Below are 25,329 nucleotides of genomic sequence, written 5' to 3'. Positions count from 1 at the left end.
CCAGGCTAGACACCACTGACTTCCTGAGGAAACTACAATCCATCGGTGATCTTCCTGATAACACCATCCTGGCCACTATGGATGTAGAAGCCCTCTACACCAACATTCCACACAAAGATGGACTACAAGCCGTCAGGAACAGTATCCCCGATAATGTCACGGCAAACCTGGTGGCTGAACTTTGTGACTTTGTCCTTACCCATAACTATTTTACATTTGGGGACAATGTATACCTTCAAATCAGCGGCACTGCTATGGGTACCCGCATGGCCCCACAGTATGCCAACATTTTTATGGCTGACTTAGAACAACGCTTCCTCAGCTCTCGTCCCCTAATGCCCCTACTCTACTTGCGCTATATTGATGACATCTTCATCATCTGGACCCATGGAAAAGAAGCCCTTGAGGAATTCCACCATGATTTCAACAATTTCCATCCCACCATCAACCTCAGCCTGAACCAGTCCACACAAGAGATCCACTTCCTGGACACTACAGTGCTAATAAACGATGGTCACATAAACACCACCCTACACCGGAAACCTACTGACCGCTATTCCCTACCTACTTGCCTCCAGCTTTCACCCTGACCACACCACACGATCCACTGTCTACAGCCAAGCTCTGCGATACAACCGCATTTGCTCCAACCCCTCAGACAGAGACAAACACCTACAAGATCTCTATCAAGCATTCTTACAACTACAATACCCACCTGCGGAAGTGAAGAAACAGATTGATAGAGCCAGAAGAGTTCCCAGAAGTCACCTACTACAGGACAGGCCTAACAAAGAAAATAAGAGAACGCCACTAGCCGTCACCTTCAGTCCCCAACTAAAACCCCTCCAACGCATTATTAAGGATCTACAACCTATCCTGAAGGATGACCCAACACTCTCACAAATTTTGGGAGACAGGCCAGTCCTTGCCTACAGACAGCCCCCCAACCTGAAGCAAATACTCACCAGCAACCATACACCACACAACAGAACCACTAACCCAGGAACCTATCCTTGCAACAAAGCCCGTTGCCAACTGTGTCCACATATCTATTCAGGGGACACCATCATAGGGCCTAATCACATCAGCCACACTATCAGAGGCTCGTTCACCTGCACATCCACCAATGTGATATATGCCATCATGTGCCAGCAATGCCCCTCTGCCATGTACATTGGTCAAACTGGACAGTCTCTACGTAAAAGAATAAATGGACACAAATCAGATGTCAAGAATTATAACATTCATAAACCAGTCGGAGAACACTTCAATCTCTCTGGTCACGCGATTACAGACATGAAAGTTGCGATATTACAACAAAAAACTTCAAATCCAGACTCCAGCGAGAAACTGTTGAATTGGAATTCATTTGCAAATTGGATACAATTAACTTAGGCTTGAATAGAGACTGGGAGTGGCTAAGTCATTATGCAAGGTAACCTATTTCCCCTTTTCAGAGTAACAGCCGTGTTAGTCTGTATTCGCAAAAAGAAAAGGAGGACTTGTGGCACCTTAGAGACTAACCAATTTCCCCTTGTTTTTTCCTACCCCTGCCCCCCCCCCCCCCCGCCCCCAGACGTTCTTGTTAAACCCTGGATTTGTGCTGGAAATGGCCCACCTTGATTATCATACACTTTGTAAGGAGAGTGGTCACTTTAGATAAACTATTATTAGCAGGAGAGTGGGGTGGGGGGAGGTATTTTTTCATGCTTTGTGTGTATAAAAAGATCTTCTACACTTTCCACAGTATGCATCCGATGAAATGAGCTGTAGCTCACGAAAGCTTATGCTCAAATAAATTGGTTAGTCTCTAAGGTGCCACAAGTTCTCCTTTTCTTTTTGCGAATACAGACTAACACGGCTGTTACTCTGAAACTTGGTAAGACTGTGTCTCCCAGTACCCCAGCCTCTGAAGGCGGGGAATTTCTCCTGGGACCTTGGGATACTCGAGGCTGGAAGAGAGCTCCCTGATTTATTTCTTTTTGGAACACCCAAGGCAGGAAGCACTATTTAGATTCAAGCATTTGAACAAATGAGCTGTAAAAACAAAGCCCTGACCACCTGCGGTCCTGAAAGAGCCCGTGGCTGTCTTTGCCGAGCAGGGGCGTATGTGCCAAATTCCAGAGCATGCAATGGCTCCAGCCTCCCTGTCGGTTTCATAGGAGGAACCCCCCTTAATTACCCCTCCTCAGATGAGTCTACATAGCAATGCGAGGTGTGAGTGCAGCACAAGTCCGCCTACCCGAGCTAGGTTTGACAGAGATCAAAACAGCAGGGTAGCCGCTGGGCCATGGCGGTGGCACAGGCTAGTCACCCAGGCACAATCCTGCCTGGGGCTCAAGGTACATATTCGCGTGGTTATCTTACGCTGCTACCCGTGCAGCTATTGCAGAGTGGCTGATGCTTCCCACCCCAGAGGTGGCTGCATTTCAGTGCTTGGTGAGTGATCCCAGTACAGGCAGACTATAAAGCACTCTGGGGTGAAAGGTGATATGGAAACTGAATGTCTCCGTGACTTTATGTCAGAGGTGGGCAAACTACGGCCCACGGGCCACATCCGGCCCAGCCCTTGAGCTCCCAGCTGGGGAGGCTAGCCCCCAGCCCCTCCCCTGGAGCTATGCCGCCGTGCGGATAGCATGACTTGCGTCCGCCCACCTCCCAAGCTTTCCAATAAGCCAGTCCTACCACTCTGAGCAGCATGGTAATGGGGTGGGAAGCGGGAAGGGGGGGTTAGATAAGGGGCAGGAGGTCCTGGGGGGCAGTCAGGGGGCAGGGAGCGGTTGGATGGGGCGGAGGTTCTGGGCGGGGGGTTAGGGGACAGGGGCGGTTGGATAGGCATGGGAGTCCCAGAGAGCCTGTCAGGGGGCAGGGGTGTGGATAGGGGTCGGGGCAGTCAGGGGACAGGGAGCAGGAGGGTTGGATAGGGGGTGGGGTCCCAGGAGGGGGCGGTCGGGGACAAGGAGCAGGGGGAGTTGGATGGGTCGGGGGTTCTGAGGGGGGCAGTCAGGGGGCAGGAAGTGGGAGGGGGCGGATAGGGGGCAGGGGCCAGGCTGTTTCGGGGGCACAGCCTTCCCTACCCGGCCCTCCTACAGTTTCACAACGCCGATATGGCCCTCGTGCCAAAAAGTTTGCCCACCCCTGCTTTATATGCACACAGAGAACCAGCTGCCTCTTCTCCTGGGGTAGGAGTTTGTTGGGACGCCCGGTTTCGGGAGAGAACTACGACCAGTCTCCTTCGTCTTTCCTCCTTTGGCAATGCAGAAGAGGCACGGATACCCAGTTACAGCTGCTGCCATATTTCCTCTGCAGCATGCAGCGTTCTGAGCCTTTGCTTCCATGACTGCTCACTCCAGGCCAGGATGTAGGGAGACCCTGTGCAGCCACACAGGGCAGCATAGCCTCCGTCTGTCAGTATGGGAGCCAGAAGACCTGGGTGTGTCCAGCAGCCTCAATAAAGAAGCCCCTTTCTAGGCCCCACAGCTGAGACCCCTCTCCGCTCTAGTACCAGAGGGTTTCCAAAGCAGCAAAAGACTAAACTGCCCCCCGGCACACCCCGAACGCTACACAGCTGGTGCGAGGCAGGCCTATGAATTTAATGATAATCCCCATTATCCCAGTGCAAACCCAGAGCTTAACTAATTCGCAGAGAGTTTAACTAATTAGGCCTCATTCGGCTTCATGAACTAAGGGCTGATGTGGCCCTAGAGAGGAAGGGAAGTATCACAACCCCTGTTTTACGTAGGAGAAAACTGAGGCCCACAGAAATTGAGAGAGTTGCCCAAGGCCACACAGTGAGTCAGTGGCACAGCAGGGAATAGAACCCAGGAGTCCGGAGTTTTAGCCCCAGTGAGCAGTATTTCCTCCCCTTTACTTTGAGATTTAACCGCTTTGCTGCTGGTTCCCACTCCAGCTTTCCCTCCGCTCAGGTTACCTGTGGGCCTGACCCTGGTCCATAGGGCAGCCCTGGATGGCAGGTATGCAAGGCCACAGCAAAGCTGTCAATGCCTCTTGCTGATTGGTCCCCAGGCCTGTCTCTCTCATCCAGCTTTGCTCAGCGGCTGCGGATGAAAATTGCTCTGCTCTCCTAGTCTAAAGTAGCTGTGACGCTCCTCAGGGGAGCCCAGGGATGTGAGGCACCTCACCACCACTTGCCCTGAGTGCGAAGGCATCTTGTCTGTGCCTGTCATGGGTCAGCTCCCTGAAACTACCAGCTTCTGGCAGCACAAGCCCTGCCCGCCAGGTCTCCGCAGGCCTTGCCCTCTCTGCACCGGGCAGTGAATGGCACACGCCAACGCCTGCGGCCTCGGAGCGTTCCCTGCAGTGCCCAGCCCCTTCTCACTGGACACTCACAGAACTACCAGGCCGGCTGTTCCCAAAGGAACAGGACGCGCCAGCTTGTAAGATTCAACCCGGGACTCGCACTTTGCTCCACACCACAGCCCTGAGCTAGATGCATAGTGAAAACAAGAATACGTTTATTATCCATAAAGAGAGATACAAGGGATTGCGAGTAAGGACGGTGGAAACAAATTGTTTCATATGAAATAAAATCATAACATGTTTTCTAGAAACGAAACCTACCTAACAGGTTACCTGCCTGTCTAAAGCAGCTTCTCTCTAGCATTTTCACCAGCATTTTCAGTCAAGTTTGTCTGAGACTTCCTCTTTCATGAAGCCAACTCGCTGGCCGTTTGCTTCCTCGGTAAAGGATGACAAGGTGTCTCCTTTGTCCCCCAAACATACTAGAGCAAACATCTGATGTGCAATTCAAGATAGGGTCCCCCCCCCGCAGTTTACTTTTTCGATGACTGGTCTCTCTCTGAAGTTTTTACAACCCTTCAGTAGCATTTGGTTCCGACCAGCAGCAGCAGACCCACTGTGCAGTGGGGGAGGTTTAGGTTGGATATTAGGAAAAACTTTTTCACTAGGAGAGTGGTGAAACACTGGAATGCGTTACCTAGGGAGGTGGTAGAATCTCCTTCCTTGGAAGTTTTTAAGGTCAGGCTTGACAAAGCCCTGGCTGGGATGATTTGATTGGGGATTGGTCCTGCTTTGAGCAGGGGGTTGGACTAGATGACCTCCTGGGGTCACTTCCAACCCTGATATTCTATGATTCTATGAACGACACAATACTGAATTTACACATAAACAACCGGATAAGCATTTCTTCCCTGACAGACAACCTGCTTTCCCCTTCGCTAGTGACCCGTCCCCAGGCACAGAGCGTAGGAACACAATTCTCAGCGCAGATACCTAACTCCTTGCGTCACATCCTTACTGGCATGTCTCCGTGACACTGACGACCAGGGTGACACTGGCTTTTATCTGAGACGCCACGACATTCTTTGCTGAACGGGAACATACATGCCAGGCCCAGGAGATTCCTGTAACTCTCAGCAGCCCCTCTGTGTCCCTCCAACACTTGGCACTAACTGGTTCTTGGGTCACAGAAGCCCCTGGAAGGAAGCTGGGAGCAGCAATGCTTAAGGCTCAGCCAGCCAGCAAAGCTGAATCCAATTACTGGATGCTCTGGGATCATTTAGCAGATGATGCTCAATAAAAATTATTCCCTTTCCTCTCATCGGCTCTCCTGGTGGCACATTGTTTTGCTGGCCCTCTTTTAAGCCTGTGCACTGGGATAAAATCCTCTGCGTGATTTTAGGCCATCGAAACCCTGGTGCTGCGCTGAGAGATGCTAGAAGGGGATCGCCACGTGGTGACTGGACAGGCCTGCTTCAGGACCATCGCTACGTGATGTGAGAGCCCCCCCCATTGTCGAGTCCCGTGACCGTGTCGGGATTCCTGGCACCCAAAACCTGATCTTGCAACCCATGAAAATCCCCAGGGTCAACCCAGGCAAACCTGTGACACTGCTGCAACGAGTGGGATGGATGGACGGAGGGACAAACTACCCAAGGCCCAAAGGCTGTTTCGGGAAGCCCCGTTCATTGCACTAACATAAAGCTCGAGAAGGGGCGGGTTGACCCTGACACACACTCACCGAACTCCGGCAGGAAGAGGTCGACGGGTCTGGAAGGCAGTATCAGGGGGCTCTGTTGTTGTGGTTTCACAGGGGGAAGGATAGGAGGCAGAGGGGGTGGGACAATAGGCACCGGCTCAGGGGCTTGGGATTCCTCTCTAGCAGGAAAGCTGCAAAGAAAAAGAAAGATCCCACGTTAACAGGGTCACAAGCCTTCTACGAATCCCCCCTCCTTCCCTTCCCTGCACGCCTGCCTTAAAAATCGAGGGCCAGACCCTGATCTCATTGATGCCAGCGGACACCCGGACTCACTCCACTGAAGTGGAAGGAGCGACACTGGGTTTGCACTGGGATAATGGGGATTAGAATCAGGGCCTTCACATGGTGCAAGAGCCAAGTGGTCAGGTGGGTTCAGCAGACCGTATTACTGAGGCATCGCCATGCGGTCACCACGGGTCACCTCCCGGCACAGACTTCCAACACACCTCAAGGGAAAAGAATATTTAACAGCCAAATTGCAGACAGCTGGGATTGTCCCTGTCCCCACCGCTAACCGCCATCAAAAACCCACCCCCACGGATGACGGACGACCACCAAAAGCCCTTCAAATACCACATTCAGCACAACGCCCTGGGACAGCACGAACGCTGCAGCGTGAGTAAGGAGCTGCCCAGAACTAGGTGCCACTGCCACCCTGCACTTCCCGTGGACCTGACCTGCTGTCCTATCACAGAAATGACGGGCCCTCAAGAGGTCCTCAAGTCTCTCCCCCTGCGCTGAGGCAGGGCCAAGCAAACCTAGACCGGCCCTGACAGGGGTTTGTCCAACCTGGTCTTAAAAACCTCCAGTGACGGGGATTCCACAACCTCCCTTGGAAGCCTATTCCAGAGCTTAACTATCCTGAGAGTTAGAAAGTTTTTCCTGGTTTCAGAGTAACAGCCGTGTTAGTCTGTATTTGCAAAAAGAAAAGGAGTACTTGTGGCACCTTAGAGACTAACCAATTTATTTGAGCATGAGGTTTCGTGAGCTACAGCTCACTTCATCATATCTGACCTAAATCTCCCTGGCTGCAGATTAAGCCCATTGCTGCTAGTCCGACCTTCAGTGGACATGGGGAACAATCGATCCCCGTCTCTTTAGAACGGCCCTTCACAGATTTGGAGACTCAGGTGCCCCCTCGGTCTTCTTTCCTCAAAACTAAACACGCCCAGGTTTTTTAACCTTCCCTCCCAGCTCAGGTTCTCTAAACCTCTGATCATTTTTGCTGCTCTCCTCTGGACTCTCTCCAATTTGTCCACATCTTTCCAGGGCCGAGTACAGCAGGACAATTACCTCCTGGGTCTTACGTACAATAAACCTGTTAATTCACCCCAGAATGAGTTTAGCCCTTTTTGTAACTGCATCACATTATCAACTGACAGTCAACTTCTGATTCATGATAGCCCCCAGATCCTTTTCAGCAGGCCTACCTCCCATCCAGTTATGCCCCAGTTTGTAATTACGCGTTTGATTTTTCCTTCCTAGGTGATGTACTTTGCATGTGTCTTTATTGAATTTTCTCTTTTTGATTGCAGACCTATTCTCTAATGTCCACGGTCATCTTGAATTCTAACCCTGTCCTCTCAAGTGCTGGCAACCCCTCCCAGCTTGGTATCATATACAAATTTTACAAGCTTCCCCTCCACTCCATTATCCATGTCATTAATAAACACATTGAATTGCACTGGACCCAGGACAAACCCCTATGACACCCCCTCGCCCCCGCAGATACACCCTCCCAAATCATTGATAAGTACTCTGTGAATATGGTCTTTCATCCAGGTGTGCAGTCATCTTTTAGTAATTTTACCTAGACAATATTTCCCTAGTTTGCCCATGGGAATGTCATGTGGGCTTGTGTCAAAGGCCTTGCCAAAATCCAGATATATCACATCTACCGCCCCACCCCCATCCACTAGGCAGGTCACCCTGTCATGAGAGGTCCTGGGTAGCGGCTTCCTACCTTAGCGCTCTCAGTCAGTCTCATGTGCCATCCCGCAATGTTCCAGGGCCCTTCCTTGAGCAAGCATGTCATTCAGTACTGACACAAACCCAATCCTGCACCGCCCACGCCCCACCCGAGCTGGGCACGCACCACGCGAAAATATACACAGCTATTGTGTCAACGAGCACCTGAGACCCCTCTGCTCACCGCCAATGGTGGAGCTGCTGCGGGAGACCACAGCTGGTTAAAAAATGGACTTCTCTTTCTCTCTCACACACACACACACACACACACACAGACACAGCCAGAATTCCCAAATTTTTTGCAAAGTGAAATTCTGGGTGGAAAAAAATTGGTTTTGGGGTCAATTGAAATGTTTTGCTATGATAAATTCTCAATGTTTTATTTCAGTTTTGACCCTTTTTTTACTTATTTTTGTATCAAAGAAAGTAAATTTCAAAACAGTCATTTTGTTTGTTAACAAAAAACACCAGAAGGTTTCATTCCAAAAAAGTGGAAACTTTTATTTCCAATTGCTGTCAGAACAAAATTTGATATGATTTCACACAAAATTTGGTTTTGGCTAAACGGCATTTCCCAACACAAAACTGTTTTGATGAAAATCCCTCCCCCCCAACCCCGTTCTAAGGGGGGGCAGAGCCCCTTGTCCTAACAGCGTTTACACCAACAGCAATTAGACAGAAAATGGTTACCAGTGAGACAGCAAACAGTGGAGAGCTAGTGATTTGGGGAGGCTGATGGGTATTTTGGACAAGCTGCCACAGCCAGGTTCAAAGGGAATTCTTACCTGCCTCGGTGAGCAAACTAACCCTGGTGTGGTACGTCCCCCCAGCAGGGCAGATGTGCCAGATGTGTCGGAGGAAGGACACCACTGGGTCGCAAAAGCAAGTGCTGGGTCCAGACAGTAAGTTCTTAAAATGGCATCCCAAATACGCAACCTCCTCTTCCTGCCTGCTATTTAACAGGAGCGTGGCCTTCCACGAGGCTACAGTTCAGGGGTCAGGAATGTCTTCCTGATTCCGTGGGACTTCGGGCAAGCCATGAACGTGAGCATTTTCATCCTCAGGTGCCTAATGACAGACATCCAAATCCTTAGATTGGTCCCTACATCAGTGGCTGTATTTTCCAAAGTGCTCAGCTCCAACAACTCCCCACTGGAATCAGCAGGAACAGCAGGCACCCAGCACCTCTGAGAAACAGGCCATTTGTATTTAGGTGCCTACAGATGAATTCAGGGGCCTGGTTTTAGGCACCCAACTCAAAAATGTTGGCCTCATCCTCCCCATGACTCAGCTTCTACATAAGAACATCAGAATGGCCATGCTGGGTCAGACCCATGGTCCACCTAGGCCAGTATCCTATCTTCTGACAGTGTCCGGTGCCAGATGCTTCAGAGGGAATGAACAGAGCAGGGCAATTTCGAGTGAGCCATCCCCTGTTGTCCAGTCCCAGCTCCTGGCAGTCAGAGGCTTAGGGACACCCAGAGCACAGGGTTTTCATCCCTGACCATCTTAGCTAATAGCCATTGATGGACCTAGCCTCCAAGAACTTCTCTAGTTCTTTTTTGAACGCAGTTACAGTTTTGGCCTTCACAACATCCCCTGGCAATGAGTTCCACAGGTTGACTGTGCGTTGTGTGAAGAAATACTTCCTCTGGTTTGTTTTAGACCTCCTGCCTGTCCATTTCATTGGGTGACCCCTGGTTCTTGTGTTATAGGAAGAGGTACTTCCTTGTTCACCATCTGCAAAATATGGATAGTGCCATTTACCCATCTCTTGGGGGGAGAATTAAATGACGAATCTTTGGAGATTCTCAGCTGAAAGCTGCTATGTGAGGACAATGATTTATGATTGGTAGTGAGCAATTCAGGTTCTCTTGGGCAAATGAACAAAAAATATAGTGGAAAGACAGAGCCACCCACGGCCTGAATTGCAGAGGTGCAGAGCAAAGCTGAAGTCGTTTGGGGTGACAGGTGCTCAGCACCTCCGAAAATCTGGCCGAGGGCATGCAACAAGCCCCAAAGAGACACTCTTTCCCAGCAACTTTCTCTTCGGTTGCATTGAACTCCGAACCTCTAGGAAACTAGAACTAGAATTCAGCCACAGCTGCCTCCCCGTTGCTACTTTTCAGTCATTTCCCGCCTCCCAAACAAGCACCACCAGATGGGCAATGCACAGAATGTTTACAGTAAAGATTTTCTGAGGACAGGAAAGAGGGGAAGTTTCCTTGGGCACAAAAATAAGAGATCTGAGTCTGTTTTCCTTTGTTTTTGTGGAAAGCTTCCCAATCCGGAGGCGGCTGTGGAATATCTCCCAGGAGAAGCCCCAGTGCCTGTGAACTCCTCCTTTTCCAAATGTCTCGAAAGTATCTAGCACCCCACAGGGCCTGGTCTAAAGGACAAACCAATAATGACATGTCACAGGAAGGAGGATGGCTTGGTGGTTAGGGCCCTGGCCGGGGACTTAGAACATCCAGGTGCAACTCCCAGTACTCAGACAGGTCCCTTGGATGACCTTGGCCAAGCAACTTAACCTCTGTGGGCCAAGTGCCCCATCAGTCAAGTGGGGCTAATGCCGCTTCCTTCTCCCACCCTTTGTTGCTCTTGTCTATTTAGACCGTAAGCTCTTCAGCAGGGCGGGAGTGTCTCTCAGCATGGGTGTGCAGAGTCTAGCCATACTAACAAGTACTAATTACATCCAAAATTCAGGTTGCACAGTCAAACACTTAGAAGTAATGGAACACCAGCATTAAAGTTGCCCGTGCAACCTTATTTCAGCCCCCTTGTGCATTATGATATGGGCTTTATTTACAAGTTCCCACACTATATTTTCCACAGGACTGCCACCTCCTTCAGCGAATGAGTAGTTATTCAGCATTTCTTTTTATCCTTCTCATTCAATACATGGCCCAGGCTGTATTTACCACACGCCATCCAAATCCTACATGGCCTACAGAATGATTAATTTCCTGCTGGGCGTTTCTATGGTGCTCTCCCCGTCGTGTTTGAGTGCGTCTGTCACGAAGCAGGACTGTTCTTAATGTTTCCTCTGAATACTGTGGGGGTGCCTCAGTTTCCCCTGTGTAGTTCTTAAGTATCTAGGTGGTGGGGTAAGGGTGTATGATCATTGCAGAGTCCTAGGGGGCAGGTGTGTGCAGGGGTCTGGACACAGAGAATGGCCGACACCCTGTTTCCTGGCAACTGATGGCCTGGGCTCTTCCCCCCTGCAAGGTGAGAGCTAAAGGGGTTGGAGAACAAAGGAATCAGGTGACCTCCTGGCCCAGGAAAGGGACAAAGTCCAGAGGAGGAGGAACTGGAGAGAGTTTCAGTTTGGGGCTGGCTGGGGAGGAGGAGTGAAGTGCAGATGTGGTTGTCTGGTTCACTGCCCCCCAAAATGGACCCGGCAGAGGGGTCCTGTTCTCTGTACCTACAAGCTCTGTTTTAGACCATGTTCCTGTCGTCTAATAAACCTCTGTTTTACTGGCTGGCTGAGAGTCCCGTCTGACTGCGGAGTTGGGGTGCAGGGCCCCCTGGCTTCCCAGGGAGCCCACCTGGGCGGACTCTCTGTGGGAAGTGCACGGAGGGGCAGAGGGTGCTGAATGCTCCGAGGTCAGACCCAGGAAAGTGGAAGCTGTGTGAGCTGTGTCCTGCAGACAGTCTGCTCCCAGAGGGGAGACTTCCCCAGAGTCCTGACTGGCGTCGTAGGGAGCAGTTCCAAAGCATCGCCCAGGGACTCCGTGACAGCATCACAAACATTCATGGATTTATCTCTGTGCAGGGGATATTCTTATACCTAGTTTACAGATGGGGAGCTGAGGCAGAGAGAGATTAAGGCTACAATTATCAACAGTGACAACTAATTTGAGACACTTAGACCCTGATTTTTCAGAGCACTCACCAACAGAAATTGGTCCAATAAAAGAGATTATCTCACACACCTCATCTCTCTTAGCATTTTTATGGCACATTATATGCCCAGAGCTCAGCTCCAGTCAACATGAGTTGCAGCTGTGAGTGCTCAGCGCTTCTTCAAATCTGTTCCCCGGTGTCGTAGGTTGGGAAGCCAGAAAATGAGGAAGACACAATTAGTGGCCAACTCTGAGCACTGTGGTTTCAGTGATTTATCCAGCATCAAGCAGGAGTTCCGACAGAAGCAAGCAGAGAATCCAGTTCTCCAGGGCAACATTCAATTTCCTTGGCCACAGGTCCACCCATTCTCTTCCTGCAGCCCCTGCCTCATTCACTAGACATTGTCAAACTCCTGCAGCAAATGAGACAGGGATCCTACAGACAACAGCCTCCTTCACTACACAACCGATTCAGCCCCGGTGCAGACGCGTCCTATGCACTGAATGAGGCCTGGGGTCCAGTGTGAAAAATTGGATGTGATTGTGTCATTAACAACTATATCACCATGCATACGTCAATGGTCCCCAAACTTTTCGGGGTCAGAGCTGGGGTCAGGAGTGGGGCCATGGCTCCGGGGGAGAGGGGGACGCAGACAGGGGTAAGGGGGCCAAGGCTGTGGCTGCAGCTTGGGAACGGAGCCGCAGCCAGGGCCGTCACTTTTAGGTTCATAATTTACCGGGGGGGGGGGGGGGGGGGGGGAGTATAAATCTATTAAGCTAATTGCTTCTGGGTTCCAACAGCTGTATGGAAATCCTGAGGCCCTGCAGTTTATATGGCGTCTGTAGCGAGAATAGGAAAAGTGGGAGAACATCATGAACTTCTATTACTGAAATGAAAGGAATAACTCCATTGGCTGGCAGCAGTAGTAGGCTGCTATCCTCTGTGTAGCCCAGGCAGTAGATGGGGACATGACACACCCTTTGTAAGTGTTTACCAGTCGGAATAGTTAGAGAGCATCTAGAGGGCTCAGTCCTCCCCCTGTCAGGGCAAGATCCAGAAGGCAGGTGCTCAGCCCTTTCTGAGAATCGGGCCCCTTGAAGGTGTCCTGAGTTGGACATCCCAGATCACTAGTCACTTTAGAAAGCCCTGGTCTGTCAACCTTGTGAAGGGAAGATGCCCTACAAGCCAGGCCCGATGCCTCTGCTCTCATGGCTCTGCATCCAGCATTCATATCCCCACTCCATTTAACAATTGGCTGGACTCGGGATGTCTGGCTTCAGCATTTGGGCTGACTGGTCTGGGGCATTTCAGAGGCGCTGGGATACCAGTGACATGCCCATACAGACAGCAGGGACATGTAGGGACTCTGATGGGGCAGCTGTGAGAAGGACCGTCCAGCACCTTTCAGTCAGGGCTACACACATGGGCCCGACCCAGAGCGGATCCAGATCCAAGCTGCCACAGAGTCCTGGGGTGTCCAGTGCTGGGGTTTGGCGCAGGGCCTCTCTCTCCGGTTCACACCTGCTCAGCACATACCGCAGAGCAGACTTGGTAGCTCTGTTTAGTTGGTGCGGGAGTGGGTGGGAGGAGGTCTGGGGGAATAATCAGACCGGACGGTGTGACCTCATTTCTTCGCAGCCATTTCTATAGAAACAAGCCCACAAACATCCACAGACTGGCAAGACAGTTGGTGCAGAAGGCAGAGCAGAGCCCCGGGGGCACGTTGCCCTGCAGTTCAGGACGAGCGCTGCAAAGAGCCCCTCACCCCCAAAGCAACGGAGCCGCTCTCTGCACCACTAGGACCCCGTCGCTGCTGTCCTCCGGCAAAGCAAGGGCTTAGTGAATCCGGGGGTGCTGAGCCCAGCACCGAGTTAAAGGCAGAGCTGACTGCAGTGGACAGGCTAGGGGGTAAGTGTGCCCCCACCCTCCTTTGCGGGATGGAACCAGGACTGCCCAACTGTGTGCCATAGCCGCAGAGCGGGGGGGCTCCACAAAGCATCACGTCCTCAAATCACCAGATGAACACCAGCTAATTAACCCTCCTCAAACCCCTGCCAGCGCCATCATCCCCATTTTAACACTGGGGAAACTGAGGCCGGGGGCGATCAAGTGGCTTGCCCAGAGTTTCAGAGAAAGTCTGCGCCAATGTCTGATTCGAATGGAGGAGCGCCAGGCTCACAGGCCGGCACTTGGAGCACTGGATGCACTAGATTTAAAGGTTAAAAGAAAATAATCACTCTCCCATTCCATACCTGCTCAGAACCCAGCCCAGGGCCCGGTGCATCCCGAGGAGACACCCCTGTGTACAATGTACTCAGTCCCGTTCGATGGGACAGGATTGCAAGTGCTGAGCACCTAGCCGCTTCCACTGAGACCCCTTATGGGTAGGATTTCACAAGAGCGCCACACCCCGTGTTCACCCAACAGGCTGAGCTCTTAGGGAAATCTGGCCACTTATTTCTGGGGTGCAAATAGGGGAAAATCTGTCCATAGGCGTCTGTAATGCCCGCATCCGCTACCAGTGAAACAAAGCACATGGCAGGCAAAACTAATGAAGGGTTAGGGTGACCAGATGTCCCGATTTTATAGGGACAGTCCCGATATTTGGGGCTTTGTCTTATATGGGTGCCAATTACCGCCCACGCCCTGTCCCGATTTTTCATCCTTGCTATCTGGTCACCCTACAAGGGGTATCCTTGGGGCCCCTGGGCACTGGGACAGACAACAGATAACACAGAAATAAGGCAACCTGGCTGTAAGACATACAAACGCCACATGCCACCTAACCCCACCCAATTACCAATCAACCCCCACCGCTGCGACTGCACTACAGAAGAAGTGACATCTGCAGCTCAGGGATGCCACAGACCGAGCTGCCCGGGGGGCTGAGCAGATGGGGATTTCCTCCTGCCTTGGGATCTAGCCTCCTCTATTCTCCTTGTTGCGTCCCCTACCGGAGGGACTGAGGTGTAGGAGCGAGACACATGACTGGGTGCTTTGCTGATCTCCTCTGTGCTGCGTGGGCTCCCACAGGGCAGGCTTGGATTCCTGCACTCCTGAATAACGAGCCCTAGCCAGCAAATCTTCCATGGAATGCAGGGGAGCAGGATGAGGTGGAGGCTGCCCCCTTGCCATCGGGTGTGGGGCCTGGCCCCAGGGATGCATATGTTCCTCCCCTCCAGGCTCATGGCCCTGCCCTACATCTGGGGAAAGAAAGGAAAGCCACAAGAGAACGGCGTGGGACTGTGTTGCCGGGTGGCTTGCGTATGTGGGTTTGCGCCGTGTGCTGTCCAGCTCTGTGCAGAGAGCTGGTTCAGCAGACTTCAGTGGTACTCCCCCATGCTGTCAAGTGCTGAAGGCTGGAATGTCATTGCCTCAGCCCGTGGAGCCCCAACGTTATTATTATTAACAGCAAATAAGGCAGCCAGCTCATTCGGCAGACCTCGCTGCGTCTCATAAAGGACGACAAAGGCACTCAGCCAGGTTAATTGCCCTAGGATGCCAGCGCCCTGGCTCTGTGGTTACAGATGCGCTAAGACATGAGTGCCCCTTGGCAAGAAGTGGCTCAGGCAGCAGCAGGAGTCTCTGCTGTCCCCTCGGCCACACAAAGGGTTAAGTCGAGACATTTATAGGCGGAGACAAACAGCTAGAATACACAACTTACGCACCACCGTACATATTTCACGACACCTGTTTGTTACCTCCCCTTGTTCCTGATATCTTGGACAAAACATCCCTGTTCATTGTTTGTCAAACCATCTTATCTTGGACTAGACTGGAATATATTTAGGTAACTATCTAGTGCCTAGTACGCTAGCAACAACTTTGCCAAGCTCATGTACCAGACAGTGAACTTGTGGGCATCCGTTTGATACTTGGCCTGACTTCGGTTCACAGCCTCTGGTCTCGCACCAGGCCCAGTGCTCCAGGCTCGCTCTCTCTATCACAGCCTGTACGTCCACACAACACGCGCACATTGGTCCAGTGCTCTCCGCATTGCACACAGTGCCACCGCAGCAGCATTATTACATTCAGTTACATGACAGTGGCGCCTAGAGACCCCAACTGAGATCAGGACCCCGTTGTGTGGGGCTTGGTACACGCACATAGCAAGAGATCCAAAGAGCTCACAGTCTAAACAGACAAGACGAAGGGTGGGAGAGGAAACTGAGGCACGAGGAAGGGAGATGACTGGCCCAAGGTCACTCAGCAGGCCAATGGCAGAGCTGAGAACAGACCCCAGGTCTCCTGACTCCTAGCCCAGTGTCCCCCCTTTGCCCCACAGCGCCCAGCCTTCATCTGCAGAGCCATGACCCTGCACTGCAGCAAAGCTGCTCAGGACTGCTAAGGCGGAAAGACTCCGGTGGGAGGCTCTGGGAACTTCTACTGCAGCAGGGCTCCTTTGTCCAGTTCAGGTCAGGAGATTCCTGCCATTCCCCTAAGGGAGGCCTTGGTCCAAAGCATTCTGAGGCTCATACAGAATTGCCTTTGCTCCTACTATTCCTACTTGTTCCCTGTCCATATGTCTCCAGAGCACGCCTCACCACAGTGTCTAAGCAATGAAGTGCAGCCATACCAGCTGCCATGGACTTTGTCAAACTACACTGCCAATAAAACTGAATTTACAGAGGCATTCTCCCTTAGTCATCATTAGCTGAGATACCACAGGCTTATCTCGTTCTGTCCATCTTTCGTCAGAAACGAACTCCTCCATTTCCTTATCTCCCTTGAGGGTGGCTGTCATTTTAACTGCAGGCCTCCATCCCCCTGTCCAGATAACGACCTATGATCCATGCACTTCCACAAAGCTCTGACACGGGGAGAAACAAGATCCCACCAGTGTGGAATTTACACCAGACTTTCCACTTGCTCCGCGGCTAGGGAGAAATCATCATTTCTATCTTTGCCTTCCTCTTCCCACGGTTAAGTAAGTTCTGCCTTCTGTGTACCAGTGGGGACAGACACTCTGACCTTGGGAGAAGTCAGTAACACTGGCAAATGCCTGCAGTTTTATACTCAATTCATATGTGATTCTCACTCTGGAGATAATGTCACTCGGCATATTGCTTGAATGACAACCGAGTAAGGACATTCACAATGCCCTCCTAGTAAATTCAAACCAAATACTATTATTGTCCTCCTGGTATTGTTCTTTTCCAACTGGCAAACCCCAAGATTTCTTACCAGGATATTCAGGGTTAGTTGCTCCCCTGTTCTTAATGAACTCAGCCCCCAAAGATTAGTAGAAGTGCTCAGCACATTGAAAGCACACTGGGTTTTGGAGGCACACTGGAACCTGGGATTTGGGGACAGGCTGCCCATCGGTGTCCGTATAGGTGGTGAGCACTTGTGAAAATCTGGGGTGAAAGCCTGGGCACACTGAATCAATGGCAAAACTCAGTTTGACTTCAGTGGAACCAGGACTCCAGCCCTGGCCACCAGGGCCAAACCCAACACACGTTGATGTCCCTGGACGGACTGCTGTTTGTTTCAAGAAGAGCCAGACCAAGTGCCACAGGCAGAATGGAGTGGATCACTGGGCTGGGACTGGGAAGGAGTTTTTACCCCAGGCAAACAATTTATCCTAATGAGCGACTGTTGCTTCATTACAAGACCACTCGTGTGAGATTCACAAAGATCACCCCACACTTCAATGCCGCAACTTCAAGGCACTGTCTGTACAGATATTTTTAGAGCATCACTGCAAGCCCCGGAAGCCGGAGTTTGACAGCCGGGGCTGGGAGGCTCGCTTCTGCAGGCTGTTTGCAGACATAGCCTTAGTTTGCAGGGGACAGGCATTGTGTTTTAGTTGATGAGTTTTTAAATCTTCATTTGGCAACTTCTGCCTTAAAAGACTAGATCTGGACTTAGAGTTTCACATAACGCCTGGTAAAAGCACCACGTCAAAGGCCACACACCCAATTAAAATAATTTCCTTCCCACAGGTCATTGTTAATAGAGGTGGAGTTGGCTGGTGCCAAGTGGTTCCGTGGTGTTTTGCCAGGAGATTAATAGGGCTGAAATTCCAAACTCTGGTCTTTTCATCCAGAAATCGGTAAATTGCAATGCAGGGAATGTCATTTTTATTCAGCATTATATTCAAAGTGGTTTTAAGAAGTTTCCAGACTTTTTTTTTAAAATGGCCTGTCCTCTCCATAGCTGCACCTGCTGGCAGGGATCACAGATCAATGATAAGCATTTATCTGTACTGGCTGCATTCCTAACTAGACGCTAACAGTCCTCAGACAGTTGAGATGCTATGTCTATGCTCTGTGATAGTGTCCCTTTAAACACAGTACAGGCTGACTAGTTCTTCTGCCACAGCTTCTCTGAAGGCCATCGAGGTCAAAGGGAGAAAAACATCACAAGTTCTGCTGTGAACCCTGCAGTCACTGTCCGGAAGGAAGGTTTAGTGGGGCAAGCCAGGGGGATGGCGTAGTTGGTTAAGCATCAGGTTTAAAATACTCTCGCTCCTTGGAAGCCCAGCTGAAGAGGCTGGCTGGCTCATTCCAGCCCTCCGGCTCTGGGAGGTGGCTGCAGTGAATTTCATGGAGCTTTCCACAGGTGGGGACTTTCCAACCTGAGCTTCTGGCTGTGCTGCTTGGACATGCAGAGCACCTTTCGTAAGACTAGGAGGTTGGCCTCAGCATCCTTGCATAACAAGCTGTGGCCACATATGCATGCAAACACCATGGTCCTGAGCCTTCAGCACTGAACGTACCAGCCTTTTCCACCGGAGCTAACAGAGTAACTCTGTGCCGCTGTGGTCAGCTGCCCGAAGTCAGCATAATCACAGGCACTTGGCTAATGTCTTGCTCATGGCCAAAACATCCCTTTTTTCCCACCGCTGAACTGCGCCCAGGCTGGCTAGCTGCTGCCCTCCACCCTAGAGGCAGCTGGACTCCCAGGGTGCTGTCTGTATGGGGTTAGTGAAGCACTCCCAGATGAAAGGTGCTGTTCTGTGGGCCAGATTCTTAGAGTGGCTTGGAGAAGAATCCAAACCTTTATCTGAACCAACCCGCCCAACCTTCTGCGGCTTGCCCATTGCTCACCTTCTCCCTACTCCATAAACAGCAGAATACTACATCACCGGAGCCTAGAACCACCAAATCCTCAGGGTCTCCTAGGGGAAAGGGACACTTCCTTCTCATTTGCGTCCTCCCTCCCCCATAGACTCTTCCTCCCAGCCCAGTGGGCTTTTTCCCAGATCGATTATTTCCCTCCTCCAACCCATAATACTCCCTCCAGGCGGAGGCGGCACGGCCAGCCCAGCTTAGGCCATCAAGTCAGCCAGCTGTGTCCTGCGGCGTCTCAGGTCCCCTGCGTGGGCTCGCTCTGACCAGGATCTCACCTTAGTCCACGTCCAACGACCAGCAGCATTAGCACCAGTCATTAACTCACCTCTCTCAAAAGCCTCCCTGAATCCCTCCGAGGTGCAGGCGCTGGACCTCAGCCAGGCCCTGAATTCTACCGCTAGCCATCACGGGGAGTGTAAGACACCTGGCAGCTGTTGAAATGCAGTCTCCTTGTTGCTGAATGCCTCCCAGCCTTCAGCAGCTGATGGGAGTAGCTGACCACAAGCATGAGATGTAGCACCTTCTCTGTGGGCTGCTCAACGGCAAGCCCCAGGGGAAGGAAGGAAGGGGTCAGAAATGGGAGGTGGGTGTCTGCAAACCACAGCAGAAGGGCAAAGGTCAGTCCTGCAGAATCACGCTTTGATATCAGGGCAACGACATTTCGGCTTCGTAAAGCTGACGTTGAAGTCTGGTTAGGTTCGAAGGAGGTGAAGCGTGGTCGTGCTACCAGCCTCAGCCCAGCAAACGTGGGGGGCCGAGAGGAAGTGCTTGCTAATGGGGCAGACAAGCACACAGCCAGGCGCTTGCATACAGAGGGAAGGGGGAAGAGGGAAGGGGCAGTGCGATGCACCCAGGCACTGCAAAAAGAGAAGCAGACAGACCGGGTACGACGAGGAGATGGAGGGGGCAGATCAGGCTCCTGGGTGGGGCCTGCACAGGGAACACAGTAAAAAACCCCTGGCAGTGGCACCACCATTCCCCAGGGCACCACCATGGTGCCTCCTCCTCAGAACCAGCAGCCCCAGAGCCAGCTCTACGGCAGCCCCCCTCCCCCACGGCACCCCCAGAGCCAGCTCCACGGCAACCCCCTCCCCCACGGCACCCCCAGAGCCAGCTCCACGGCAACCCCCCTCCCCTACAGGCACCCCCAGAGCCAGCTCCACGGCAACCCCCTCCCCTACAGGCACCCCCAGAGCCAGCTCCACGGCAACCCCCCTCCCCCACGGCACCCCCAGAGCCAGCTCCACGGCAACCCCCCTCCCCCACGGCACCCCCAGAGCCAGCTCCACGGCAACCCCCTCCCCTACAGGCACCCCCAGAGCCAGCTCCACGGCAACCCCCCTCCCCCACGGCACCCCCAGAGCCAGCTCCACGGCAACCCCCCTCCCCTACAGGCACCCCCAGAGCCAGCTCCACGGCAACCCCCCTCCCCCACGGCACCCCCAGAGCCAGCTCCACGGCAACCCCCTCCCCTACAGGCACCCCCAGAGCCAGCTCCACGGCAACCCCCCTCCCCCACGGCACCCCCAGAGCCTGCTCCACGGCAACCCCCCTCCCCCACGGCACCCCCAGAGCCAGCTCCACGGCAGCCCCCTTCCCCCACGGCACCCCCAGAGCCAGCTCCACGGCAACCCCCCTCCCCCACGGCACCCCCAGAGCCAGCTCCACGGCAACCCCCCTCCCCTACAGGCACCCCCAGAGCCAGCTCCACGGCAACTCCCCTCCCCCATGGCACCCCCAGAGCCAGCTCCACGGCAACCCCCTCACCCACGGCACCCCCAGAGCCAGCTCCACGGCAACCCCCCTCCCCCACGGCATCCCCAGAGCCAGCTCCACGGCAACCCCCTCACCCACGGCACCCCCAGAGCCAGCTCCACGGCAACCCCCCTCCCCCACGGCATCCCCAGAGCCAGCTCCACGGCAACCCCCCTCCCCTACAGGCAGCATGTGGGGAGCCCCACAGAGGCAGCACGCCCCTGCCAGCCGGCAGCAGTAGGAGCCTGAGCTCTTCCACTGCTGCTGTCCTCGAGGGCAGGGGTTCCCAAACTTTTCTTTCTGAGGCCCCCCGACATGCAATAAAAACTCCACGGCCCCCCTGCGCCCAACAGCTGGTTTTCTCAGGGCTGGCGTTAGAGCAGGGGTTCTCAAACTGGGGGGTTGGGAGCCCTCGGGGGGTCACGAGGTTATCACATTGGGGGTCGTGAGCTGTCAGCCTCCACCCCAAACCCCACTTTGCCTCCAGCATTTATAATGGCGTTAAACACAAAAAAAGTGTTTCTAATTTATAAGGGGGCCGGAGGTTGCACTCAGAGGCTTGCTATGTGAAAGGGGTCACCGGTACAAAAGTTTGAAAACCACGGCATTAGGGGGTAGCAAGCAGGGCAATTGCCTGGGGCCCCACACCACAGGGGCCCCCGCAGAGCTACATTGCTCAGGCTTTGGCTTCAGCCCCAAGTGGTGGGGCTCAGGGCCCCGGGGTTCAGCCCCGTTGTGTGGGGCTTCGCCTTTCTGCCCGGGGCCCCAGTGAGTCTAACCCTGGCCCTGCTTGGCAGACCCCCTGAAACCTGCTCATGGCCCCCCGGGCGCCCAGAACCCCTGATTGAGAACCACTGCTCCATGGGCAGGGGCAGGAGACCTGCCGGCTGGGCACGGCGCTGCCTCTAAGGCAGGAGCAGCAGCCCCACCAGCCCGGGCCCCCATTTTACCAACTGTGCCAGGAGCGGGGGATGGGGCTTTGCCCCTTTCCACCCCGCCCCCTCCCCTGCGGCACCCTATCCACCAGTTGTCCCACTGAGTCCAGAGGGGCTATTGGCGAGCAAGGCACCAGGTGACCCAAGGATCAAGCCCTAAACAAATGGTGCCAGGGCCAAATCCATCCCTGCTACAAGTGGGTGCAACACCACTGATGGGGGTGAATTCGAGAGGCAGTGCACAGTGCTCTCTGACCCAGAGGCAGGAGGCCAAATCCAGCTCTGGTGTAACTCAGCTGACTTCAACCGAAGTATGTACACCAGGGATGTCCTTGTCCCACTCTCAAGGGCCTGGGACTTGCCTCCTTAGAGACCTTCTTCCCCCAGGCCCAGCCACGTTGCTCTAGCTGGATCCTCCTTGGCTTAGAAAGAGGAGGACGTGGGCCGGGCCTTCTCCGGGAGGGGCTCCTCGCCTTTGATCCAAAACAGCCCAAACACCCAGGCCGTTGGGGCACCGTCCAAGGGTCATCTCTTCTTCCAGGGCTAGAGCCTGTTTACCCCGACCTTACGTCAGCGAAGTGGGAGCTGGGGCCGAGGAAGGACTGAGCAAACGCTGAGTCGCTCAGGATCCGGACCACCCTTAGCACCATCTTCTTTCCACTGGCTGGGTTTGTAGAGCGGGAAAGCAATAAATCAATCAGAATCACTGTGAAGAAGTCTGGCTCCTGCTAACACAGAGCAGGGACTGCAGCTCGTCAGCTGCAGCCTGCGGGGCAATGGACTCTGGGGAGCGAGCCACATGGACTTCCTCTCAAGGGACCACAGAGTAGGGACAAAGCATTTGCAACCACCAGTGCAGGCCTAGAAAGTGTGGGTATTGTCAGAGATGTGACTGTGGAAACGGCCCCTTCTTACATCGGTCCCCTCTGAGCCCCCCGACTCGCGTCTGCCGGCTACACTGGCACAGCTGAGTGGCTGGTCCCCTTCGCTCTGGAGAGCCGGCAGAGACACGAGAGAGCAAACGGGATTCTATTCTTCCTGGGTCGGCAGCGGTGAAATCCCAAACACGGGATATCTATTCCCGGTTGTGAGGCAGGAGACAGGAATTACCCAGCTTGAGAGCCCAGGAGGCAGGATTCTGAGACACTGACAAGCTGGAAAACAAATCTTCTTACGGGTAAACAGAGTGAATTTCTTGGGGGGGCACCAAGAGAGACCATCACCCCACAGCTACCCTTGTACGCAGCCCTGCCAAATCATCATGAACATTTACAAGCCCAGACACAAGATCTACTGGCCCACCCTCACCGCAAAGGTGAAAAAAACCATCAGGCAGCCAGCTCACAAGACCTTCAGGAGGCTGTTTTAATGGTGATGCTGCAGCCAAAAAACCCCATAGACCAGACACTTTCTGCTTCACAGAGAAAGGAAAGCTGCTCCTATCGGAGAGGTGGGGAGGACAGGAGACAGGAGAATGGAAGCATGAGTATAATTTTTGGTGGTGCCCAGAACGGGTCCAAGCCCCCCCTCCCGCCTCCCTCCGCACCCCCCACCTTCCTTGTAAGCCGATATATATTTTTTAAAATAATGTAAAAATGGACTGGAAACAGTACGCATTTAATAGTTTCCCTATATTGCACAATATCAGTATTGTAAGAAAAAAATTATTTATCTAAGAATATCAACTTTATTAATACTCTTTTGAATACGGAAACAACCCAGCACTCTTGGATCAATAACCCACAAAAGCAAAAAGCTCTGTCCAATTCGCTATTGTACTCCAATCTTGTAAATCTTGATAGCCAAGACTGACGAAAACTCCTTTTCTTATCTTTTAGAATTGCACATCTTTCTTTTGTATAACTTCAGTTTGCAAGCTGGGTGTCGAACTCAGGCCGCCACTTGATCAATTACCTTTTTGTTCTTTTTCTCTGGGTAATTAAGAATTTCTCCATTGTTGATTATTATTACACAAAATTAATGGGGTGGGGCTGAGGGGTTTGGAGTGTGGGAGGGGGCAGAGGGTTGGAGTGCAGGGGTGAGGGCTGCGGGGTGGGGCTGGGGATGAGGGGTTCACAGTGCATGAGGGGACTCAGGGCTGGGGCAGTGGGTTGGGGTGTGGGGAGATGAGGGCTCTGGCTGGGGGTGAAGGCTCTGGGGGGGGCTGGGGATGAGGGGTTTGGGGTGTGGGAGGGGCTCAGGCTGCGGGATGGGGCCGGGGATGAGGAGTTCACAGTGCAGGAGGGGGCTCAGGGCTGGGGCAGAGGGTGAGGTGCGGGGGGGTGAGGGCTCTGGCTGGGAGTGTGGGCTCTGGGTTGGGGCTGGGGATGAGGGTTAAGACATTCCTTTCCTCTACCAGGCTGGAGAACAGGCAGAACTGGATTACTGACATGGCTGTGCAGAGCATTACGACTGGGGATGTACGCTAATTTAACTGGATTTGTGTTTTTAACTATTATACAAATATTTCAGCCTCATAACCAAGATGAAAGGAATCTAAAAGGGTAAATCTTCATTAATTTGCACAGGGAGGTAAAGGCGAAACTCTGTTATTGGGGACATGGCCAGGCTGAAAGCCAGATATTGTAAACAGGTGTTTCTGTACCTATTTATGACTCTCTCACGATCTGCGCATCTCTTATCTTGGACAATGAAAATCCATTAAGGTGCTTCCAAGTTCTCAGTGCTGTAACATTCAGGTTGCGAACACTTGATGGAAATTTGTCCTTCCTGTAAAACCAGTGTTTTCAATCGAATTTAAAAGAATAACAGAGGGAACATTTTTCTGTGGGTCTTAAGGGTTTGTTTTTATAAAACTAATTTTTTAGATAAAGTGGAGTGGTCACCTTATTAAGGTCTTGTCCACACTGGGGTTTCACACTGAGAGAAACTATACCAGCACAAGTCATGGTTAACTGAGCATGGATTGTCTACACTAGGAGCTTGCACAAATGCAGCTATGTTGGTGTAAAATAACCCTGTGCAGACAAAGCCTGCAAGTCAGACAGTCTAGCACCCATAGCAATGCACCCCTAAGAACCACATATAAAGAACAAAGGAAAGAAACGACAACTCCTAAGCAAAGAATGGGGCTGGGGATAAGGGGTTCACAGTGCAGGCTCAGGGCTGGGGCAGAGGGTTGGGGTGGGGGCAGGGTGAGGGCTCTGGCTGGGGGTGCAGGCGGCAGGCAGCCGCGGGGCTGGGGCTAGAGAGGAGGACTCCCCACAGCCCTCTCCCCGCTGGCAGCAGTGAGCTCCAGGGGAGGAGCCCCCACTCTCCTCCCTCTCCCCCCTGGTATGACACTCACCCAAGCCCCAGGCTGCTGCTCAGGAGGTCCAGACAGGATAAGCCCCCTCAGAGTCGCCTGCCGGGGGGGCGGGGGGGGGGCTGTCGTGCCACTACGCCTCCTCCCCTCCTCCCTCCGCCGGCTCAGCAGTCAGCCTGCCACCAGCACCACTCCCTTAGCCAGCAGCGACCGGCGAGGGAGTGCAGCACAGAGCAGCCGCCCACTGCCAGGGCGCAGGTGAGGTAAGGACGCTCAGGGGAGGCATGCGGGGCCAGGGGACGCTCGGGGGAGATACATGGGGGCAGCAGGCGGGGCCAGCAGAGAGACCCAGCCCTTAACATTAGTGGAACTGGGCGCCTGGGGCCCTGAATTTGCTGGAGCCCGGGCACCAGGGGCCCATACAAATCGCCATCCCTGCATGTAGCCCCAGGAGACCAGAGACAC

At 53.0% G+C, this 25,329-nt stretch overlaps 1 protein-coding gene across 19 annotated transcripts in view; it reads right to left on the bottom strand.

Moving 5' to 3' along the window:
- The window catches only part of ARAP1 (ArfGAP with RhoGAP domain, ankyrin repeat and PH domain 1), a 219,474-nt gene that overhangs the window by 84,944 nt on the left and 109,201 nt on the right, over positions 1–25,329 (bottom strand). For 17 of the 19 annotated variants that reach the window (XR_006285439.1, XR_006285436.1, XR_006285437.1 and 14 more), the window contains one exon: positions 6,002–6,150. Coding sequence is in view for 7 of the 19 variants with exons in the window: in XM_043527174.1 (XP_043383109.1) it covers positions 6,002–6,150 (149 nt within the window). In the remaining 12 variants the exon portion in view is untranslated. Of the gene's footprint in view, positions 1–6,001; positions 6,151–19,234; positions 19,378–24,906; positions 24,922–25,329 lie in introns of those variants that run through there. The other 2 variants (XR_006285457.1, XR_006285455.1) reach the window with 2 other exon arrangements.

This window comes from Chelonia mydas, chromosome 1 (genome assembly GCF_015237465.2).
Source record: "Chelonia mydas isolate rCheMyd1 chromosome 1, rCheMyd1.pri.v2, whole genome shotgun sequence".
Taxonomy (NCBI): Eukaryota; Metazoa; Chordata; order Testudines; family Cheloniidae; genus Chelonia; species Chelonia mydas.
Note: the sequence above shows the minus strand (reverse complement) of the source record. Positions and strands in the feature narration are given on the sequence as shown.